The 19,954-nt window shown below is 40.1% G+C and overlaps 1 protein-coding gene across 4 annotated transcripts in view; it reads right to left on the bottom strand.

The window, feature by feature from the left end:
* The window catches only part of TARS3 (threonyl-tRNA synthetase 3), a 73,070-nt gene that overhangs the window by 21,612 nt on the left and 31,504 nt on the right, over positions 1–19,954 (bottom strand). For all 4 annotated transcript variants that reach the window (XR_014815556.1, XR_014815547.1, XM_084976556.1 and 1 more), the window contains exons 7-12: positions 17,766–17,830; positions 12,471–12,549; positions 11,417–11,563; positions 10,266–10,364; positions 2,730–2,896; positions 515–677 (exon numbers count right to left, since the gene is read on the bottom strand). Coding sequence is in view for 2 of the 4 variants with exons in the window: in XM_084976556.1 (XP_084832682.1) it covers positions 515–677; positions 2,730–2,896; positions 10,266–10,364; positions 11,417–11,563; positions 12,471–12,549; positions 17,766–17,830 (720 nt within the window). In the remaining 2 variants the exon portion in view is untranslated. The remainder of the gene's footprint in view (positions 1–514; positions 678–2,729; positions 2,897–10,265; positions 10,365–11,416; positions 11,564–12,470; positions 12,550–17,765; positions 17,831–19,954) is intronic.

Genomic DNA, 19,954 nt, shown 5'->3' with positions numbered 1-19,954 from the left:
AAGATACATATATGCTATCATTTATATGTGGAATCTAAAAAAATGATCCCAATGAATTTATATACAAAATATAACTAGACCCACAGACATAGAGAACAACCTTATGGTTACCAAAGGGGAAAGGGAGTAGGGGAGAAATAAGTTAGGAGTTTGTAATTCAAAGATACAAACTACTATATAAAAAAGAAATAAACAATGTAATTTATGTCCCAATGTATAAAGAATAAAATTGCCTTTACTTTTGCTGTTAGTTATTGTTAAAAATAATTTGAAATTGTATCAAACAAAAGTTTTAATTTTCAGAGAATTTTGTTCCTTTATAATAAGTTATGTTTGGGAAAATAATTCCCTGTCAAGAGATTACTAATGTATGACCCAAATTAAAGAATCACAAAATGTTGGCGCTGAATCAGGACCTCAGTTTATTTCACTCGGAATGACCAAGCGAAGCGTCCAAGGCTTCCTATTGACCAGGAATTCCTATTGACCAGGCTTCACTTCTATTGCTGCTTACCTGCTCCACTGTGCAGAAGATGTGTGCATCATCCTGCTGGAAGCGCCTGACATGGGTCAAGCTGCTCAAAGTTTCTGACAGTTCATTCCTATGAAGAACTCCGAAGTCAGCAAATCTAATAGGCATTTCCCTCCAAGATCGCGGACGATGGGCAAACATCAAGCTAGAAAAGATGTAGCAACATACAGATTTTGCTTAGCACTGAAAAGATTAAGTAGTTATTTGTCATTTTGACACTGGTCCCAACTTTTTTCTACAACTGTCTACGTATCTGTTTCTTCCAAACTCTACTCATGGGCTCCCAGAGGAAATGATCTGTGTCTTAATCACCTCTGTATTTCTAGTACCAAGCACTCAACTAATTTCCTCTGTAAAATTAAAGACCTCTTCTGCAGAAAGCACTCCTGGCTCCCATATTCCATTACCACCAAACCATGTGGTCCTGCTTCCTCATTCTGAAACCTGAAGATACAAAATTACACTCTGCACTTTTGTTCAGCTTTCTTATAATTATATTGGAATCACAGGCTATAGCTTCAAATGTTATCCAATGGGAAACTTAGTTAAGATATTGTTAATACAGGTGTTTTAAAGAAAACTTAGTTAAGATATTGTTAATACAGGTGTTTTAAAGAATGCAATGCACTAGATTAGCATCTACCTTCTGTTTAAAACAGGAATAGAATGTTTCTATATCAGTTTTCACAAAATTAAATATAAATATATATATTTTTCACATGCCACCGTTATAAAGTTGAATTTCTTTTAGTCTTTACTGAAAACGGCAAAGAGCTTTTTTCAGTGTTCAGGGGTTTGTTTTAATTAGTTACCTTCTAAGGTCACTTTATTTGAAACTATGTATGTTGATGATATAAAGCTAGAATAGTTGGGATTTTTTTTATGGAGAATTTACCTGTTCACTTCCAGTTGTAAAATCTGCTTTTTCTACAAGGTTGAATTTGCATATCATGCAGCTTTAGGATAATTACAGTCTTTCATAGACTCTAAGACAATACTGATTACATAACGTACCACTGATTATATTATGTACCACTAGGAAAATAACCATTAACCAAATTATGACATACTGTTTAGGTGCCAATTGTAAGATGCATTCCAATTTTATGGATGTGGAAATGTAGGGGAAAAAGGTATCTTAGAACCAGTGAAATCTGGAGTTCCCGTCATGGCTCAGTGGTTAATGAATCTGAGTAGGAACCATGAGGTTTTGGATTTGATCCCTGGCCTTGCTCAGTGGGTTAAGGATCTGGTGTTGCCGTGAGCTGTGGTGTAGGTTGCAGATGCAGCTCAGATCCCGCGTTGCTATGCTTCTGGTGTAGGCTGGCAGTTACAGCTCCGATTAGACCCCTAGCCTGGGAATCTCCATATGCCGCAGGAGTGGCCCTAGAAAAGGCAAAAATACAAAAAAAACAAAAAAGAACCAATGAAATCTAGTCATTGATTATGACCTTACTGGTCTTGTTACAATCAACCCAAATAAGATATAAGAACTAAATGTTCTGCAAATATGTATAGAATGAAGTGTATTACTATTAGGAAGAGAAATATTATAATAATTTATAAAGTTGATATGGAATATTATCCTCTGAGAAAATAGTAAATGGCTTCCAGCTAACATTCCAAACCTGCCAAACAGAAACCATATTTTAAAAATAAAATTCATTCTCCAGAATGAAATAACTTGGTAAAGATGATTTCTAATCACCACTCTTCAGATTAAAGGAATCGCTTAATTTCAAAAAATAAAATAATATTAAAAGTTAATTGTGATGAAGTATGTTATGTGCTAATATGCACAGATCTGTTTCTTCTTCTTCTTCCTTTTTTTTTTTTTTGGTAGCTCTTACAGTATATGTAGGTTCCTGGACCAGGGACTGAACTCACGCCACAATAGTGACCCTGGCCACTGCAGTTACAATGCCTTAACCCACTGCACTATGAGGGAACTCCCTGCTTCACTTTTTTTTTTTTTTTTAGGGGTCAAATAGGAATTGCAGCTGCTGGCCTATGCCACAGCCACACCAATGCCAGAGCTGAGCTTCATCTGCAACCTATACTACAACTCACAGCAATGCCAGATCCCCAACCCACTGAGTGAGGCCAGGGATTGAACCTGCATCCTCATGAATACTAGTCAGATTCATTTCTGATACACCACAACAGGAGCCACTCCTGCTTCACTTTGAACACTCACCAGTGCCCTGGACAGTTCATGGGTTTAAGGGCAAAAGTGTCCTTGTCAACATCAAAAGTAAACATGTTCTCTCTGTAGTGCTGCCAGTGTCCCGAGGCTTCCCAGAGCTTACTGCTGTACATGTTGGGGGATAGCACTTCTGTGAAGCTGCGTTGGTGGTATTCCTCCTAAAGGAGACAAGTGTAGAAAGCTACAATCCACTAGGATAGATCACATTCCAGGCAAAGTAACACTGTGAACAAAGGATTTTAAACTCAGGATTATGCCCTACACTAATTCATGGCTAATGCGCCCCTGGTTTTCAGGGCATTACTTTATAGATAAGGAAAAAATTCATGTATGCTCAATATAATTTTCACATTAATATATTTATTTTAGGAGTTGCTGTCGTGGCTCATCGGAAACAAATCTGACTAGCATCCATGAGGACACAGGTTCAATCCCTGGCCTCGCTCAGTGGGTCCGGGATCTGGCGTTTCTGTCAGCTGTGGTATAGTTCGCAGACGAGGCTCGAATCCCTCGTTGCTGTGTCTGTGGCATAGGTCGGCAGCTGTAGCTCCAATTTGACCCCAAGCCTGGGAACCTCCAAATGCTGCAGGTGTAGCCCTAAAAAGACAAAAGACAGGGAAAAAAAAAAAACCCAAAATACATTTATTTAATAGTATATAGTAACATAGTATGTAATGTTTTAATTCTTTGAGAATTAGTAATTGAAATACTATGTATATATAAACTTTTTATAACTACAAATTTCCAAATCCTCCTACATTCTAGACAAACAGCAGCTTTTTTTTTTTATTACTTTAGAGGTAGAATGGTTTTATACTTCAATAAGCCTGAATGCCATGATGCATGTAAATTTGCAGTTTTGATCTATTTAGTTTTAAGTAGAAATAAAGTTGGGAATTTTGATAAACAAAGTCCTACTGTATAGCACAGGGAACTATAGTCAGTATGATAAAAAAAAAAACCATCATGGAAAAGAATATGAATATATATATGTATAACTAAATCACTTTGCTGTATGACAGAAATTAACACAACATTGTAAATCAATGATACTTCAATAAAAATTTAAAAAATAATACAAAGTTGGGAATTTTGATTCATACCATTTTAAGCAGTTGCTATCTGCTAAGTCACAAGCTGGTTTCTCTCCCTCTCCCTATCAATTAACAGCTTCTGAACTCAATTGCTAGGGTCAGAAAAAGAGAGTCATGATTCTAAGCATAGTTATTCTTTTATTTTAACTTTGCTGGGTTTTTTTTTTTCCTTCAAGATATTGATCTGATGATCTTTGTTCAGTGATTCTTAGATTTTCAACATTTGTTAATCATTTAATGGGCCTCCGGCATAAAACTAGATCACCATATCGTAGCTAAGTAATAAAAATACACTTTTTACAATTAAACACATATTTCAAAATTGCTAACGAGAATAGTTTTGAAATATGGTGACTATATTTTTTGTCACTCTTCAGCAGAGCATCTTTTCAATTCAATCATGAATAGCCGGAGTTCCTGTCGTGGCACAGTGGTTAACGAATCCGACTAGGAACCATGAGGTTGCGGGTTCGGTCCCTGCCCTTGCTCAGTGGGTTAACGATCCGGCGTTGCCGTGAGCTGTGGTGTAGGTTGCAGACGCGGCTCGGATCCCGCGTTGCTGTGGCTCTGGCGTAGGCTGGTGGCTACAGCTCCGATTCAACCCCTAGCCTAGGAACCTCCATGTTGCCGCGGGAGCGGCCCAAGAAATAGCAACAACAACAACAACAAAAAAGACAAAAGACAAAAAGACCAAAAAAAAAAAAAAAAAAATCATGAATAGCCTACATCTCAGTCACCTAGTAAGCTTCTTTAGCTATCCTTTGTTCTTACCAAATTGGAAAGTTTCAACAAAATTATAGGTCACTCTGATTGGTAGTACTTATTTGGTGGCTAAGTCAGAGGGCTATATATATTCAGATCAAATAAAGTCTCAGAACTTAAAGGGGTTTCTGTACTTTGGTTTGTTTTTACTAGAGATTATTTTAAAACTTAGCTCAGGAGATAGTAATCAACAGATTTTTAAATCCACTCTGGATACAGTCACATCAGGAATCTGTTTTGTTGAGGTAGTTGGGAATGATTTTAAATTATGCCCTATGAGGGGAAGTGTGATTATGTCTACAGCTTATTTTACACAGTTTAGCAAAAACAAAAACAAAAAACAAAAACTACTGCATTTACAAATAAAATGCATACATATATTATATGTATACGGCCTATCTCTATATGTTATGATATACATATGTGATATATAGTGTTTTGTCTCTTATACATGCACACATGTAAGTAAGAGACTAACCAAGTTGGAAAATATTAACAAATGATGAATCTTTATGAAGGATGCAGGGATGTTCACTGTCCTACACTTTAGCTTTTCTGCAAATTTGAACTTTTCAGAAGAAAAAGTTAGAGAAAATATATCTGAATCCATGTCATCAATTTCTTTCTCTAAAGAGTCAAGACAATCAAGTCTGGGAAAAAGCAAAGTCATGATGACTGAGGACTGAGCAGCTACAGCTCAGTCTGGTCTGAAGAAATCCTGAAGGCTTATTCTGAAGATTAAAAATCATATTTCATCCCAGAAGTAATAATGTCAGGCTACTGAAGGTACTGAATCTCCACCTGCGTCTGTGAACTGGCCACCTAAAATAGCACCTAAATATCAGCATCATAGAGAAATTCTTTTAAGTCACTTTTTCATCACAAGAACTAAAGCAATTCCACTTAAACAACTCTTTCCGAAATCACACTAAAATAACAGTTTTAATAAATCTACGAGGTCAAAGAGATGAGGAGAGGAGATGTCAACTATATACTTTAGAATCCAGAAAGGAGAAGAACAATGGCCTCAGAAGAACTGGGAAAGCTGAAACTTTATGGGAGAATCCCAGATGCAAGCCTGAAAGCTTCTCTTTTGCCCCTTTCCTATTTGCCCATTTCTGCTCCCCTCTAACCTAAAAAGAACCTAATTATAGGAATGAGACTATTAAGCAATTGAAACCAACTCCTGATCTATGTTCTCCTGCGGGCACACCACGCCTTGCCTAAGCTGTCGATTCTTTTCCTAGTAAAAAGTCCTATTTCTCTACCTCCAAAAGCCCCCTTAGAACTCCAGCAGGAAAATCACATAGGCAAGATACATCTGAGGAGTCAGCCAGTCGTCAGGCAATGGAAAAAGATGCAGAACCCAAACTCCTGCCTTCGTGATTTACTGAGATTCTCCCCCATCCCATATTTCCCTTTAAAAGCTGTCATGGCTGAACAGAATCTTAGGAGGTGGTCTCTGGGCATGAGCCCAGCATCTCCTCAGAAGGCCAGCTTTTCTGATTGAAACATTTTTCCTTTTTACTGACACTTGTCTCTCAAATTATTGGCTTAAGAATGGCAAGCAGCTGAACCTGGGTTCGGTTAAAAGACTATTCCATGTAAATTGGTACAACCACTATGGAAAACAGTACGGGAATACCTCAGAAAACTAAATATAGAACTACCATATGATTCATCAATCCCACTCTTGGTCACATACCCAGACAAAACTCTCATTGAAAAAGACACATGCACCCGTATGTTCATCACAGCACTATTCACAATAGCCAAGACATGGAAACAAACTAAATGCCCATCAACAGATGAATGGATTAGGAAGATGTGGTATATATACACAATGGAATACTACTCAGCCATAAAAAGGACAAAATAATGCCATTTGCAGCAACATGGATGGAACCAGAGACTCTTATACTGAGTGAAGTAAGTCAGAAAGAGAAAGACAGACACCATATGATATCACTTACATGTGGAGTCTAACACATGGCACAAATGATCTATCTACGAAACAGAAAAGATCATGGACATGTAGGACAGACTCAGGTTTTCTGGGGGGAGGGGGAGGAGGGAGTGGGATGGATTAGGAGTCTGGGGTTAGTAGATGAAAACTGTTGCATTTAGAGTGGATGGGCAATGAGATCCTGCTGTATAGCACAGGGAACTATAAATCTAATCACTTGTGATGGAACATGATGGAAGATAATGTGGGAATTATATATATATAATGTATGACTTGGTCACTTGGCTGTACAGCAGAAATTGACAGAACATTGTAAATCAAATCGATCATAATAATTTTTTTTAAAAAGATTCACACTCAAAAAAAAAAAAAGCCTATTCCAGACTTCACATTTTTAAGGTATTGTTCCTGTCTTCTGTATTTCAGCATTTCCAGTTAAAATTTCATTTAGGAGTTCCCGTTGTGGCTCAGTGGAAACAAATCTGACTAGCATCCATGAGGACACAGGCTTAATCCCTGGTCTCACTCAGTGAGTTAAGGATCTGGCGTTGCCATGAGCTGTGATATGGGTCACAGATGAGGCTCGGATCCTGCATCACTGGACATGGCTGCTGCTCTAATGGTAACCCTAATACAGGGGGCTTTGGGTCAAGTGGGCAGAAGCTGGAAGGGCCTTAAAGAACTGTCTGTGAGGACTTGAACACCAGTAAGGAAAATACTATTGAAAGTTGAAGAAAAGAGGACCCTTGCTATGTGGTGCCAGAGATTTGGTAACACTGTCACCCCAGATAACATGGAAACCAGAAGGGGTCCCCAAAGAACTCAGATTTAGCTGGAGAAGGTCCAGGCAGAACGTGGAAAGGGACATCTGACTTCTAGCCACTTGTGACAAAATACAGGACAGACAGAAACTAGGGAGAGCACTATTACATTTCTGAGCCAAATTCAGAGGAATACAAAGGTGGCAGGACCTACTGGATTCAGAAATAAACCTTTCTCATCCCCAGATTCTCCCAGCAAAAGACTCACGAGACTCTTCAGGACAAAGGTAAAATTCAGGTTTACAATTTTAAGGTAAAGTTCTTAGAAGGTGTGGCCGCCTGCCCTTTGCAGAGACCTCAGAAAGAGCTGAGTACCTGATGAGGCTTCTAAGAGTCTTGAGACGGTGCCTTGCACACCCAGTTAAGGATGAATGCTTTTACATTTTTAAGTATTATCTGCCTCCCAGGCATCCCTTGGTAGAGAAGGATCTGTCTTAGAAAGAAATATGGGGGTGGCTTTATCTAAGCATTGATTATAAACATGGTATGTAAAAGACCCCCCGTAGGGATTATACTAGGTTGGAGAGAAAGGAACAGAGACAGCATAAAGAGATGAGGTCTCTGGACCCCTAATCTTCTCAGAAGGAACTGGGTTGGGAGCACTGAGAAAGCTGCTCAGAGGAATGTGTGGGCCACTTCTCGTGGGAAAGGGAGGATGACTTAGAACCAGAGACCAGAGGAACACAACTGAGTCCTGAGCAACATGCATTTTCTGACCCTGGAGTAGAGGTGTCAAGAGGTGTCAAAAAGTCTATAGACTCCTAGCAGCTCCTCTCCTGATTCTGAATGGGAATATTACTGCATCCTCTCCATCATCGTCTTACAATGGGGGAGGGTGGCCCACAGGTAACTTATCTCTTTAGTTCACAGGCCATGTATTAAAGAGAACTGCCCTCAATATTCTCTACCTGAGGGTCACACCTGGGGAGCCTCATCTGTACCCAGACCTAATTCAGATGACAAATTACTACCTTCTGAGCTAATGTGGTAAACAGATGAGACTTGGGAGAACTTTCACTCAGCAGTCGAACACAGTCAGAGAGCAGAACTGACTCTCCTCCAGTCTTTGGGGGATGAGGAGACAAATAACCACCAGATGGTCAGTTGAAAGCCCCAGGGGCCAGGCCTTAGAAATAGGGATGAGTCGGAGGGCAGCCTGTGTCCCATCCAAATGGAAGCCCAGCCCTGACTCAGCTGTCTCTGGATTGAGTGACAAGCGTTCAGTCCCGGCAATGGGTAAGTGCTCTAGCGGGAGAAAACATCCTCCAGAACCTCTGCAGTTGTTTTTATATACAATGTCTACCACAGAATAGAAGATTATTAGATGTGGAAAAAGGCAAGACCATATAGCAGAAAACCAAGGGAAGGTGAAGTCTCTTGAATTTTTTTTTTTCATGGAAAGGCTGATTTCTTCAGACAAGAATATCCGGGAGCTCAAAGTTCTTTACCTTAACTGTGTCTGCCAAACATTCCCATTCCAGGCCTCAGAGACCCACTCCTTCCCACCAATGCCCCTACCTTGGCATAAGAGACCACTGGGCTTATGTATATAAATGGCCATACAATTCTGCACCCCATATGATCCGGCCTTGGGCCAGATCATCAGCCATGTCTGTCTTGCATCTATAAAAGATAAAAGATTCCTTTCAGGCCACTGCAGAGGCTTTCTGTCTATTCTCCACACATTCCACCCCCAACTCAGGAAGTTCAGGGTGCCAGGAGCTGTGCTGATTTTCCAGCAAAGACAGCATATCCCAAACAGTAGCCATAAAGATGGCCATTACCACCTGCTAAAGTATGAAAACCTTCCGTGATTCAAGACTCATCTCCCTGCTCTCTCATCTCCCTCCAACGAATGGTTAAGCACTGGCCAGTCCCTATGGAAGGTATGCAGCCCAGGAGATAGAATCCATGGAGGTCAGCCTCCAGGGACACAGCCAAGAGAAGGAAGAACAGTGAGTCAGAGAGTAACCAGTGAGACCGTGGATGCTCTCAGGAAGTGACTGCAAAAGGCATTCCCCCAGACAGAGGGTGAAGCAAGGAAAGACACAAGTTAGGAAAGAGGGGACTCAGCACAGGAAAGATAGGGGAGTAGCCAGGGTGATGACAAAAGCAAGTCCTAAGACATCAGTTGCCAAGAATCTTAGCAGCAAGTTAATTCTGGAGTGAGAGGACCAAATTTTGAAAAAAAAAAAATACTTAAGAGATTACCTAGGAATCATCAGAATATGCTGCAAGGAGTCTCAGAGTTTTGTTAGAAAGTTGAAGATGAATTAGTAATAGGCACATAGAAAACTGAGGAAATGAAAATTTTAGGTAATTATTAATTATAGGAAAGACAAAAAATGTACAAGGAAGGAAATGTAATCCTAACAGTCCACATGGACCATCTCTGAACAACAGCTATGTAATCCTAATGAAGACTTTCTACTCTATGAACTTGTAATACATAAGCCTATTTTACAAAATTGTTTTTGCCCTCATTGCTCTGGAGCTGCCAAATCAGCCAGGAGTCACATCACAGACAATGGAAAAGCAACACTTCGTGGTTTTGCATCCTGTGCCAGGATGAACACCTCTTCCTTTCTTCTCTTTCATAGGGAGCTCCACGCCTGGTCTAAAGTTTATCTTTGTATCACACATGGTCTAGAAACTCATGTGGGCAAGAGGTACATTTAATGAAATCCAAGAATAAATTTATTTAGGGGAATAAAAATTATCTCAATGTTTTTAGCAGAAGCCACAATGCAGCATTTCTCTTTGAGGTTCAAAACTCTTAGTATATTAAAATAAAACAAATGGAAATGCCTGGACATTTTACAATGAGAGAAAATAGTAAACTATAGAATTGGATAAGTATAGAATATTTTAAAAATTAACTTACTCGTATGAAATCCATAAGTGCATTATAAATAAAGGCTCCTCTGGGAAGAAAGAAACAGCTTCCGGGACTCAGATCATGGAAAAAGAAAAGTTCCTGTTCCTAGATTAAAACAATAATTGCATTTCAAATTTCACTGTTGTTGCTTAACATTTACTGTACACATAGATATGCTAGGAATAAAACATATACTTAGTTACTTCCAATTATTTATTTATTTATTTTTGGCTTAGGGCTGCACCAATGTCATATGGAAGTTCCCAGGGTAGGGGTCCAATCTGAGCTGCAGCTGCCAAACTACACCACAGCCACAGCAATGCCAGATCCTCAACCCACTGAGTGGGGCCAGGGATTGAACCTGCATCTTCAGGGATACTAGTCAGATTCATTACCACTGAGCCACAACAGGAACCCCATCATTTTCAAGTCCTAATGCTAGCACTCCAAAGTCCCTCAATACTTGGATCTAACTATATGTAACAGCACATGTAAAATTACAATTCATATTTATGATTACTTAACTCTGAATTTAGCTTTTATTTCACCTTTTATTTACTGCTGATTTCTTACTTGGCACCTTGGAGTATGGCTGTCATGAGGAGACAACATGGCAAAAAGATCAGAAAAGTTCATTGCTGGAGGTGGGCTCTAAGTGATGGTGACATCAACATGGCTGTCATACTGAGAGCCTGCCCTAGGTGGCCACTGCCACCCAGTGTCCATCCTCATGTCACGCTGCGTGGCGACCCAGCAGGGCCGAGTTCCACAATCAGTTACCTGGCTCAATCAAGTAACACAGCTCCCAGGTGGCAGAACTGAGAGTTACACTCAGGTCTGCCTGCTTGCAAATCTTTATTTCTCCTCTGCTTCCCAAGTACAACGTACATTACCAAGTATACACGCTCTTAAAAAAAATTATTTTTATTGCAATAAAAATGAGAAAAAGGTGCAACTGTTTAAATCAAATGAAAAATACAAGAAGGAAAGACGTTAGAAGACATCTGGGGTAAGGCACATGAAAGAACTCAGCAGCAAACTCTGAGCGCCAGCAAAACAGAAGACAGGAGAGGAGAAGCAGTGTTAGTTTTAAGCCAGCCTGGCTGGGATGTGATCACAACTCAGCTCCCAAGGTAGTGCTCAACCAAGCAGCATACCTTCCCAATCTTCCTGTGATCCCGGGTCTTGGCTTCCTCCTGGAGCTTCTCCCAGTCTGTCATCATCTGGTCATCAGGAAAGGAAATCCCGTAGACCCTCTGCAGGGTTTCCATTTCAGGATTGTCCTCCCAGTATGTTGAGGCACTCTAAACATACCAAACACTTGGTTGCAAATAAAACTTCTCCAAAGTATGTACAGTTGGTTCATACAAGGGGCCTGGGCTCCTCTGCATTTTGATATCAGCAGGGTGTCCTGGAACCAGTGCCCTGCAGATACCAAAGGACAACTGGACACAATTTTCTACCCTAACATCAACACTGCTTAATTAAAGATGATTTTTTGTAGTGTTAGAAAGAATCTTCAGTTGTTCCTAACTAAACCTTCCCAACCCAAATCACACCATCCCTCACTAAATCATGTAGTCAGTCTGCTGTGGATTCTAGGAATGAAAAGTGAGAAAGCAAGCGTGGACATTAGGGAAGGCTAGCAACCAAGTGCATCAGCAAGGAGAGTGCAGCAGAGGAAGAGGTGTGGGATGTAGAGGCCGGCCTTGCTGACCCTTGGCTGATGGTAACAAAGTGCCATCATAACCCCTCATTCTCCTGTGAGAAGACCAAGGCCTGGGAAAGATAGGACTGTAAGGTAGTGCCGGGCCTCTTCACCCCAGAGCATATATTCTGCATCACACCACTCTACCCTTTTTTATTCTCTTCCTACAATACATTATTCTCACATGCAGATAAATGCTCATATGCATTAGGGCAATTCCAGAAAACAATGGCACGCAGAACCGGATCTTAAAATAGATGAAAAAAGAAATGCACTGTAACACAGTAAGGTCAAATGATAAACAATTAAAGGCTACGCATAATGTTTTAATTATCAAACTTCTAAAAAGTTATATTATTTTTTAAAGTCCATATAAAAATCAAATAAGATTCAGGTATTTTTAAACGGCATGGTGCTCAGATCATAAAAAGATATTACTGAACTACCATCTTATCTAGTTCACCTTAAATTTGCTATATTAAGAAAAAAAAATCAATCCTTACCTTGAAAATCTTTATGGCATTAGTTTTTCCAGTGTGTCTTACATGGGGTCCTTTGCAAAGGTCAACCAGTGGACCGCATCTGTAACGAAATATTTAAAACATGCCCAGGCACAGTTATAGCTTTTTGGCTATTCATTTTTAGAAACCCGATTCTATGTTTTGGGGCAATGTTTAATTCAGGAACAATGTAAACTAATTTAAATTATTTTTAATTCAGGGTGCAGGAAAGAAGCAATTAATCTAGTCTCAGATCCCAGCCTTCCCTCCTTGGCTCAAATTCAAAAGCTACAGATTCTTTGGAAAGAAACTGTGCCGAGACACCACTTTTCATTCTCACATCCTAAGGCTCTGAAAAACCTTCACTGTCATAACATCAAAAAGCCATTTCCCTGTTCTACACTAATTTTCAAAACCAAATTATATGAAATTTATTTTAAAAAATACATTACCTTGAGATTTTACATTAAAAATAAATTTCACCAAACCCACAGAACACACAACACCAGGAGTGAACCATAATATAAACTTTGGACTCTGGGTGATTCTGACATGTCAGTGTAAATGGACTCTAACTCCTGTCCCATCTGGTGGGGGTGCTGACCGTGGAGAAGGCTACACATGTATGGGGTAGGGATCTACAGGAACGACAGGAACTCTCTGTACCTTCCTCAGTTTGCTTTGACCCTAAAACTGCTCTAAAAAACAAAGTCTATTAAAAAATAAATACATAAACTTCAAGCTTTTGTTTGTTTGTTCTCAGGCCCTCTCGTTTCAAGACAAAATCCCTAACTGTCTCTTGGTTTATTCAAACACACTGACTTACAATGCAAATCTCAGGCAGAAGTTTAGATCAGAGATGACACCACATGAAAGGACATGGGGATGTAGCCGAGGACTCATGTAGTTCACACCCATGATGAACAAGGGCCCACCTAACCCTAAAAAGCACAGACTCTTCTTCAGGTACAGAAACATTAACAGAGTTAAAACACTAGTAATGTAGGTCAGAGGAAAAGTGACTTAATATCAACAATTTAAGGAAAATTTAGTAAAGAAAGAAAATTGTTTCTTAACTATTCCAACCAGTTTTAAATATTTTTAAAGTACATTGGTTAAAAAGTTAAAAATAATAATGACTACTGGAGTTCCCATTGAGGCTCAGTGGGTTAAGAACCCGACTAATATCCAGGAGGATGTGGGTCTGATCTCTGGCTTTGCTCAGTGGGTTAAAGATCTGGCATTGCCACAAGCTGTGGCATAGATCCCAGACGTGGCTCAGATCCAGTGTTGCTATGGATGTGGCACAGGCCACAGATGCAGCTCTGATTCAGTACCTAGCCTAGGAACTTTGATAAGCCACAAGTGCAGCCATAAAAAGCAAAAAACAAACAAAAAGCAATGACTACATAAAGGGACTGGATTATTTACCAAAGTAGAATGAAGCTTTAAAAATAGAAATGTCATTTCTTTGAGTGATCAGGCTTTATGTATTGTTGTCTTTCAAAGAGGGAGGTTGCAAGTCAACTCTCAGAGAGATGGAAAAATGCCTGAGTAGCACAAACGATGTCGATAAGCTAATCTTTATTTTTTCTTAATTTTTTTGTTTTGTTTGTCTTTTTGCCATTTTCTTGGGCGCTCTGGCGGCATATGGAGGTTCCCAGGCTAGGGGTCTAATCGGAGCTGTAGCCGCCGGCCTACACCACAGCCACAGCCACAGCAACGCGGGATTCGAGCCTTGTCTGCAACCTACACCACAGTTCATGTTAATGCCGGATCCTTAACCCACTGAGCAAGGACAGGGATCAAACCCTCAACCTCATGGTTCCTAGTCGGATTCGTTAACCACTGCGCCACGACAGGAACTCCCAATAAGCTAATCTTTAAATAATTCCTAGGAAAAAAGCCAGCCATTCTAATTGATAGAATAAGTGTCAATGCTGACTTAGGTTTAAAAACAAAAAAACAAAAACAAAAAAAAAAAACCCAAAGGGTCCAAAATTTGAAGCCAGAAAGTTAAAACTTAGCATATCTTTTCAATTTATTTATTTACTTATTTAGTCTTTTGTCTTTTTAGGACGCCATCCTGCAGCATATGGAGGTTCCCAGGCTAGGGGGTCAAATCAGAGCTGCAGCTGCCAGCCTACACCACAGCCACAGCAACAAGGGATCCAAGCCACGTCTGCGACTTACACCACAGCTCATGGCAGTGCTGGATCCTTAACCCACTGAACAAGGCTGGAGATCAAACCCACGTCCTCATGGATGCCAGTCAGATTCGTTTTCCCTGAGCCACAACGGGAACTCCTTTCTCCATTTATTTTTAAACTTAAAAATTGTTATGCTAATATTTATTTTTATCATAGGTAATAAATAATAAAATCTTATCAGGTCACTGGAGAGCAGCAAAAATAAGATAAGCATGGAAGTGTAAAATGGCTTTTATAAGAAATGATATTTTTAAAATGTTGTTTAAGAAGTGCACTGTGGTATAGTTACAGTCATCAAAACAGTATGGTCCTGGCACAGAAAGAGAAATATACATCACAGAACAGGATATAAAGCCCAGAAATAAACCCATGAACCTTACAAAAAAAGAAACAAGAATATACAATGGAGAAGACAGTCTCTTCAATAAGTGGTGCTGGGAAAACTGGACTACATGTAAAAGCACGAAATTAGAATACTAACACCATACACAAAAACAAAGTCAAAATAGAGTAAAGACCTAAATATAAGACTAAATGCTATAAAACTCTTGGAAAACATAAACAGAACACTCTGTCACATAAATAGTAGCAGTATCATTTTGGATCCATCTCCTAGAACAATGAAAATGAAAACAAAAATTAACAGATGGGACCTAATTAAAAACTTAAAAGCTTTTGTGCAGCAAAGGAAACTATAAACAAAAACAAAAACACAACCTGCAGAATGGGAGAAAAATCTTTGCAAATGAAGAGACCAACAAAGGATTACTCTCCAAAATATACAAACAGCTCATGCAGCTCAATATCAAAAAAAACAAACCAATCAAAAAATGAGCAGAAGATCCAAATAGACATTTTTCCAAAAACATACAGATGGCCAAAAAGCACATGAAAAGATGCTCAAGGAGTTCCCCTTGTGGCTCACTGAGTTACGAACCTGAGTAGTATCCATGAGGATGTGGGTTCGATCCCTGGCCTCACTCACTAGGTTAAGCATCTGGTGCTGCGTTACAGGTCACAGATGCAGCTCCGATCCGTCGTTGCTGTGGCTATAGTGTAGTCCAGCAGCTACAGCTCTGATTTGACCCTTAGCCTAGCCTGGGAACTTCCATATGCCATGGGTACCACCCCAAAAAAAGGACAGAAATAAATTAATTAATTAATTAAATAAAATAGAATTACCACATGATCTAGCAATCCCACTTTTGGGCATCTGGAGATCCAAAAAGATACAAGCACCCCAATGTTCACTGCAGCACTACTTACAACAGCCAAGACACAGAAACATCCTAAATGTCCATCAACAGAGGAATGGATAAAGAAGATGTGGTACATATATACAATGGAATATTACTCAGCTATAAAAAGAATGAAATAATGCATTTGCAGCAACATGTATGTACCTAGAGATTATCATACTAACTGAAGTAAATCAGATAAAGACAAATATTATATGACATCACTTGTATGAGAAATCTAATGAAAAAACTCATGCAGATGGCCTTAGAATAGAGACAGATGAGCAGACTTTGAAAACGAATTTAGTTACCAAACAGAACAGGTTGGGGGAGGAATAGACTGGGGGTTTGGGATTGGCGTATGCACTACTGTGTATGGAATGGATGGTCAACCGGGACCTGCTATATAGCACACAGAACTCTGTCCAGTATTCTGTGATAATCTCTATGGAAAAAGAATCTGAAAAATAATGGATTATGTATATGCATAACTGAATTACTTTGTTGTACAGCAGAAATTATCACCAATCAACTATACTTCAATACAACTTTAAAAAAAAAAGCACTGTGCGCAGCTGTGCATAAGGGAGTTTGATCTTACTCATACATAGTACAATTAGGCCAGAGAGCCATAAGAACTTGGCTGAGCAAAGGAAGTGCTCTGCGGAGAATGTTTGGGGTCATAATTTTACAGGGACCAGGTCTTCTCTAATGGGATCGTGAGGGTCACACACACAACCAAAGAACAGGACGGGACATACAGGAATGGGCAAGAGGCAGCTGAAAAGTGGATGAATAAAGGAGCCTGGAGCCTAATCTTCAGCCCACCTAAGTGTTTTTGGTGTTGCTCCCTCTCGCCTCTGCTTCCCATCACATCTTTTCTCACTGTGAGTCCTGCTGAAGCATGGAGTGTGACGCTTTTAGATTCTAAGCAGCAGAAAGTAAGACGCAGAGAATCACTGCCTGAGGAGATGGCCCAAAGTAGCTCTCACTGCCCCTTAATAAGAATGTGGAAGAACGAACAAAATTTCTTTCTTTAACAGTCTCCCAAGGAGTTCCCATCATGGCTCAGTGGAAACGAATCTAACTAGTATCCAAGAGGACACAGGTTTAATCCCTGGCCTCGATCAGGGGGTTAAGGATCTGTCATTGCTGTGGCTGTGGGCCGGCAGCTACAGCTGCGATTGGACCCCTAGCCTGGGAACCTCTGTATGCTGTGGGTGTCGCCCTAAAAAGACAACAACAACCAAAAAAAACACCCCAAAAACAGTCCCCCAAAAGGTGAGGCCCTGGGCAAACACAGTCTCACCCACAGGGAGAAAGATGTTGTGACAGCTGACATCCAGAAAACAGATTTGGGGGTTTTCATACCATCCTCATAAGCACAAATGAGAAAATTATAATTTCCCTTTGGTGATAACATTTCAGAGGCCCTATCTAAAGTAGTATTCTATCAACTGCAAATTTTCAAACAGACCACCCACCAAAGACAAACTGTTTTTTTTTTTTGTTTTGTTGTCTTTTTTTTTTTTTTTGCTATTTCTTGGGCCACTCCAGCGGCATATGGAGGTTCCCAGGCCAGGGGTCCAATCGGAGCTGCAGCCACCGGCCTACACCAGAGCCACAAGCAACGCGGGATCTGAGCCGCGTCTGCAACCTACACCACAGCTCACGGCAATGCCAGATCCTTAACTCACTGAGCAAGGGTAGGGACCGAACCCGCAACCTCATGGTTCCTAGTCGGATTCGTTAACCACTGCGCCACGACGGGAACTCCCGACAAACTGTTATTAACGGCAAATGCCTTTAATTTATCACTGAGCAAGGTTTAAAATTCACACAAACATTACCTGTAAACCGTGGTAGTCGGCGTTTTAATCTTTTCATTCAGGATGCGGCATTTGAATTTATTGTACTACAAAGAAAAGCACGTTTACATATTAACACATAGACTGTTTAAATAAGAGAAAATGTTTACTTTTTTTAACAAACATTGAATGGGCATCTAATATGTTCCAGGTGCTGAGACGGTGGAGACGCTAAGAGCTCACAGCCCAGAGCTGTGCTGTCCAGGACAGGAGCCCTCAGCCGTTGCCACTGAGTATTCGAAATACAACTCATTTGAAACCATTTGCGCCATAAGTGCAAAACACACTGGATTTCAGAGGCATGATGTGGAAAAAAAAAAGGATATAAAATAGCTCAGTAATCATTTTTATGTTTGCTACATGTTGAAGCAATATTTCCAATTTACTGGGTTAAATAAAATGTTACAAAAATTAACTCTGCCTCTCTTTTACTGTTAAACTCCGGCTACCAGAAAATTTAAGATTATATAGGTGGCTCAGATTTGTATTTTGCTCACTGGACAGTATGTTCTAAAAGATTCCAATTTTAACTACATGAAATAAATAAAATCTTGAGGGTATAACTACATTTTTAACTTGTGTGAAAATTAAAACAAAGTTTACAGAGTTAAGAACATGACCGGTATCCATGAAGATGCAGATTCAATTCCTGGCCTTGCTCAATGGATTAAGGGTCTGGCACTGCTGAAAGCTGCGATGTAGGTGGCGGATATGGCTTGGATCTGGCCTTGCTGTGGCTGTGTGCTGTGGTTGGTGGCTATGGCTCCAATTCAACCCCTAGCCCAGGAAATTCCCTCTGCCACAGGTGCGGCCCTAAAAAGATAAAAAGAAAGGAGGAAGCAGGGGAGAAAAGAAAGGGGAGTTTCCATCATGGTTCAGCAGAAATGTTTCCGACTAGGAACCATGAGGTTGAGGGTTCGATCCCTTGACCCACACTCAGTAGGTCAAGGATCTGGCATTGCTGTGAGCTGTGGTGTAGGTTGCAGATGCGTATCGGATCCTGCATTGCTATGCCTCTGGCATAGGTGGGCAGCTACAGCTCTGATTAGACCCCTGGCCTGGGAAACTCCATATGCCACGGGTGAAGCCCTAAAAAAGAAAAAAACAAAAAAAAAAAAAAAGGAAGGAAGAAAAGAACAAATCGCGTTGTCAAGAATGTGGAGAATTGGAACCCTTGTGCACTGCTGGTGGGAATGTAAAATGGTACAATCACTGTGGCAAACAGTATAGCAGCGGCTCAAAAAATAAAACAGAATTTCCATATAATTCAGCAATTCCACTTTTGGGTATAAACTCAAAATACCTGAAAGCAGGGACTTGAACAGATATTTGTACACCCATGTTCACAGAAATATTTTTCTTAATAGTAATGCCATGGAACCGTACACTTAAAAATGATTAAAATGGTAAATTTTATATTTTGGATAGTTTCCTACACACAGAAAAAGGGCACCTGCAATCTTTACCAAGCCCAAATCTACTTTTCTTTTCTTTCTTTTTTTTTTTTTTTTTTTTTTTTGTCTTTTTGTCCTTTTTAGGGCTGCATCCATGGCATATGAAGGTTCCTAATCAGAGCTGTAGCTGTTGGCCTACGCCAGAGCCACAGCAACTCCAGATCCGAGCCATGTCTTCGACCTACACCACAGCTCATGGCAACACCAGATCCCTAACCCACTGAGCGAGGCCAGGGATTGAACCTGCAACCTCATGGTTACTAGTCGGATTCGTTTCCACTGTGCCATGACAGGAACTCCCAAATCTACTTTTCAATTCAAGCCCACAAAACTAATGACATTGTGCTTTCAAATTACATACTTTCTCTGATATTTGTGATTTTAAAAATAATATTAAGTATATATTTAAGTATATTGTTTAGGAGCTCCCTTCCTGGCTCAGCAGAAACAAATCCAACTAGGAACCATGAGGTTTTGGGTTTGAACCCTGGCCTCAATCAGGGGGTTAAGGATCTGGCGTTGCCATGAGCTATGGTATAAGTTGCAGACATGGCTAGGATCTAATGTTGCTGTGGCTGTGGTACAGGCCAGCAGCCGTAGCTCTGACTGCTCCCCTAGCCTGGGAACCTCCATATATAAAAAGCAAAAAAAAAAAAAAGTACACTGTTTAAAACAATATAAAGAGAAAGCTGAAGTTTTATACAGGTTACTCTAGGC

Source organism: Sus scrofa, chromosome 1, assembly GCF_054392235.1.
Source record: "Sus scrofa isolate SSC_HxYL_T2T_F1_AM1 chromosome 1, Sscrofa_HxYL_maternal_Yorkshire_Landrace_v2.0, whole genome shotgun sequence".
Classification (NCBI taxonomy): domain Eukaryota; kingdom Metazoa; phylum Chordata; class Mammalia; order Artiodactyla; family Suidae; genus Sus; species Sus scrofa.
This window is presented reverse-complemented; position numbering and strand designations above follow the sequence as displayed.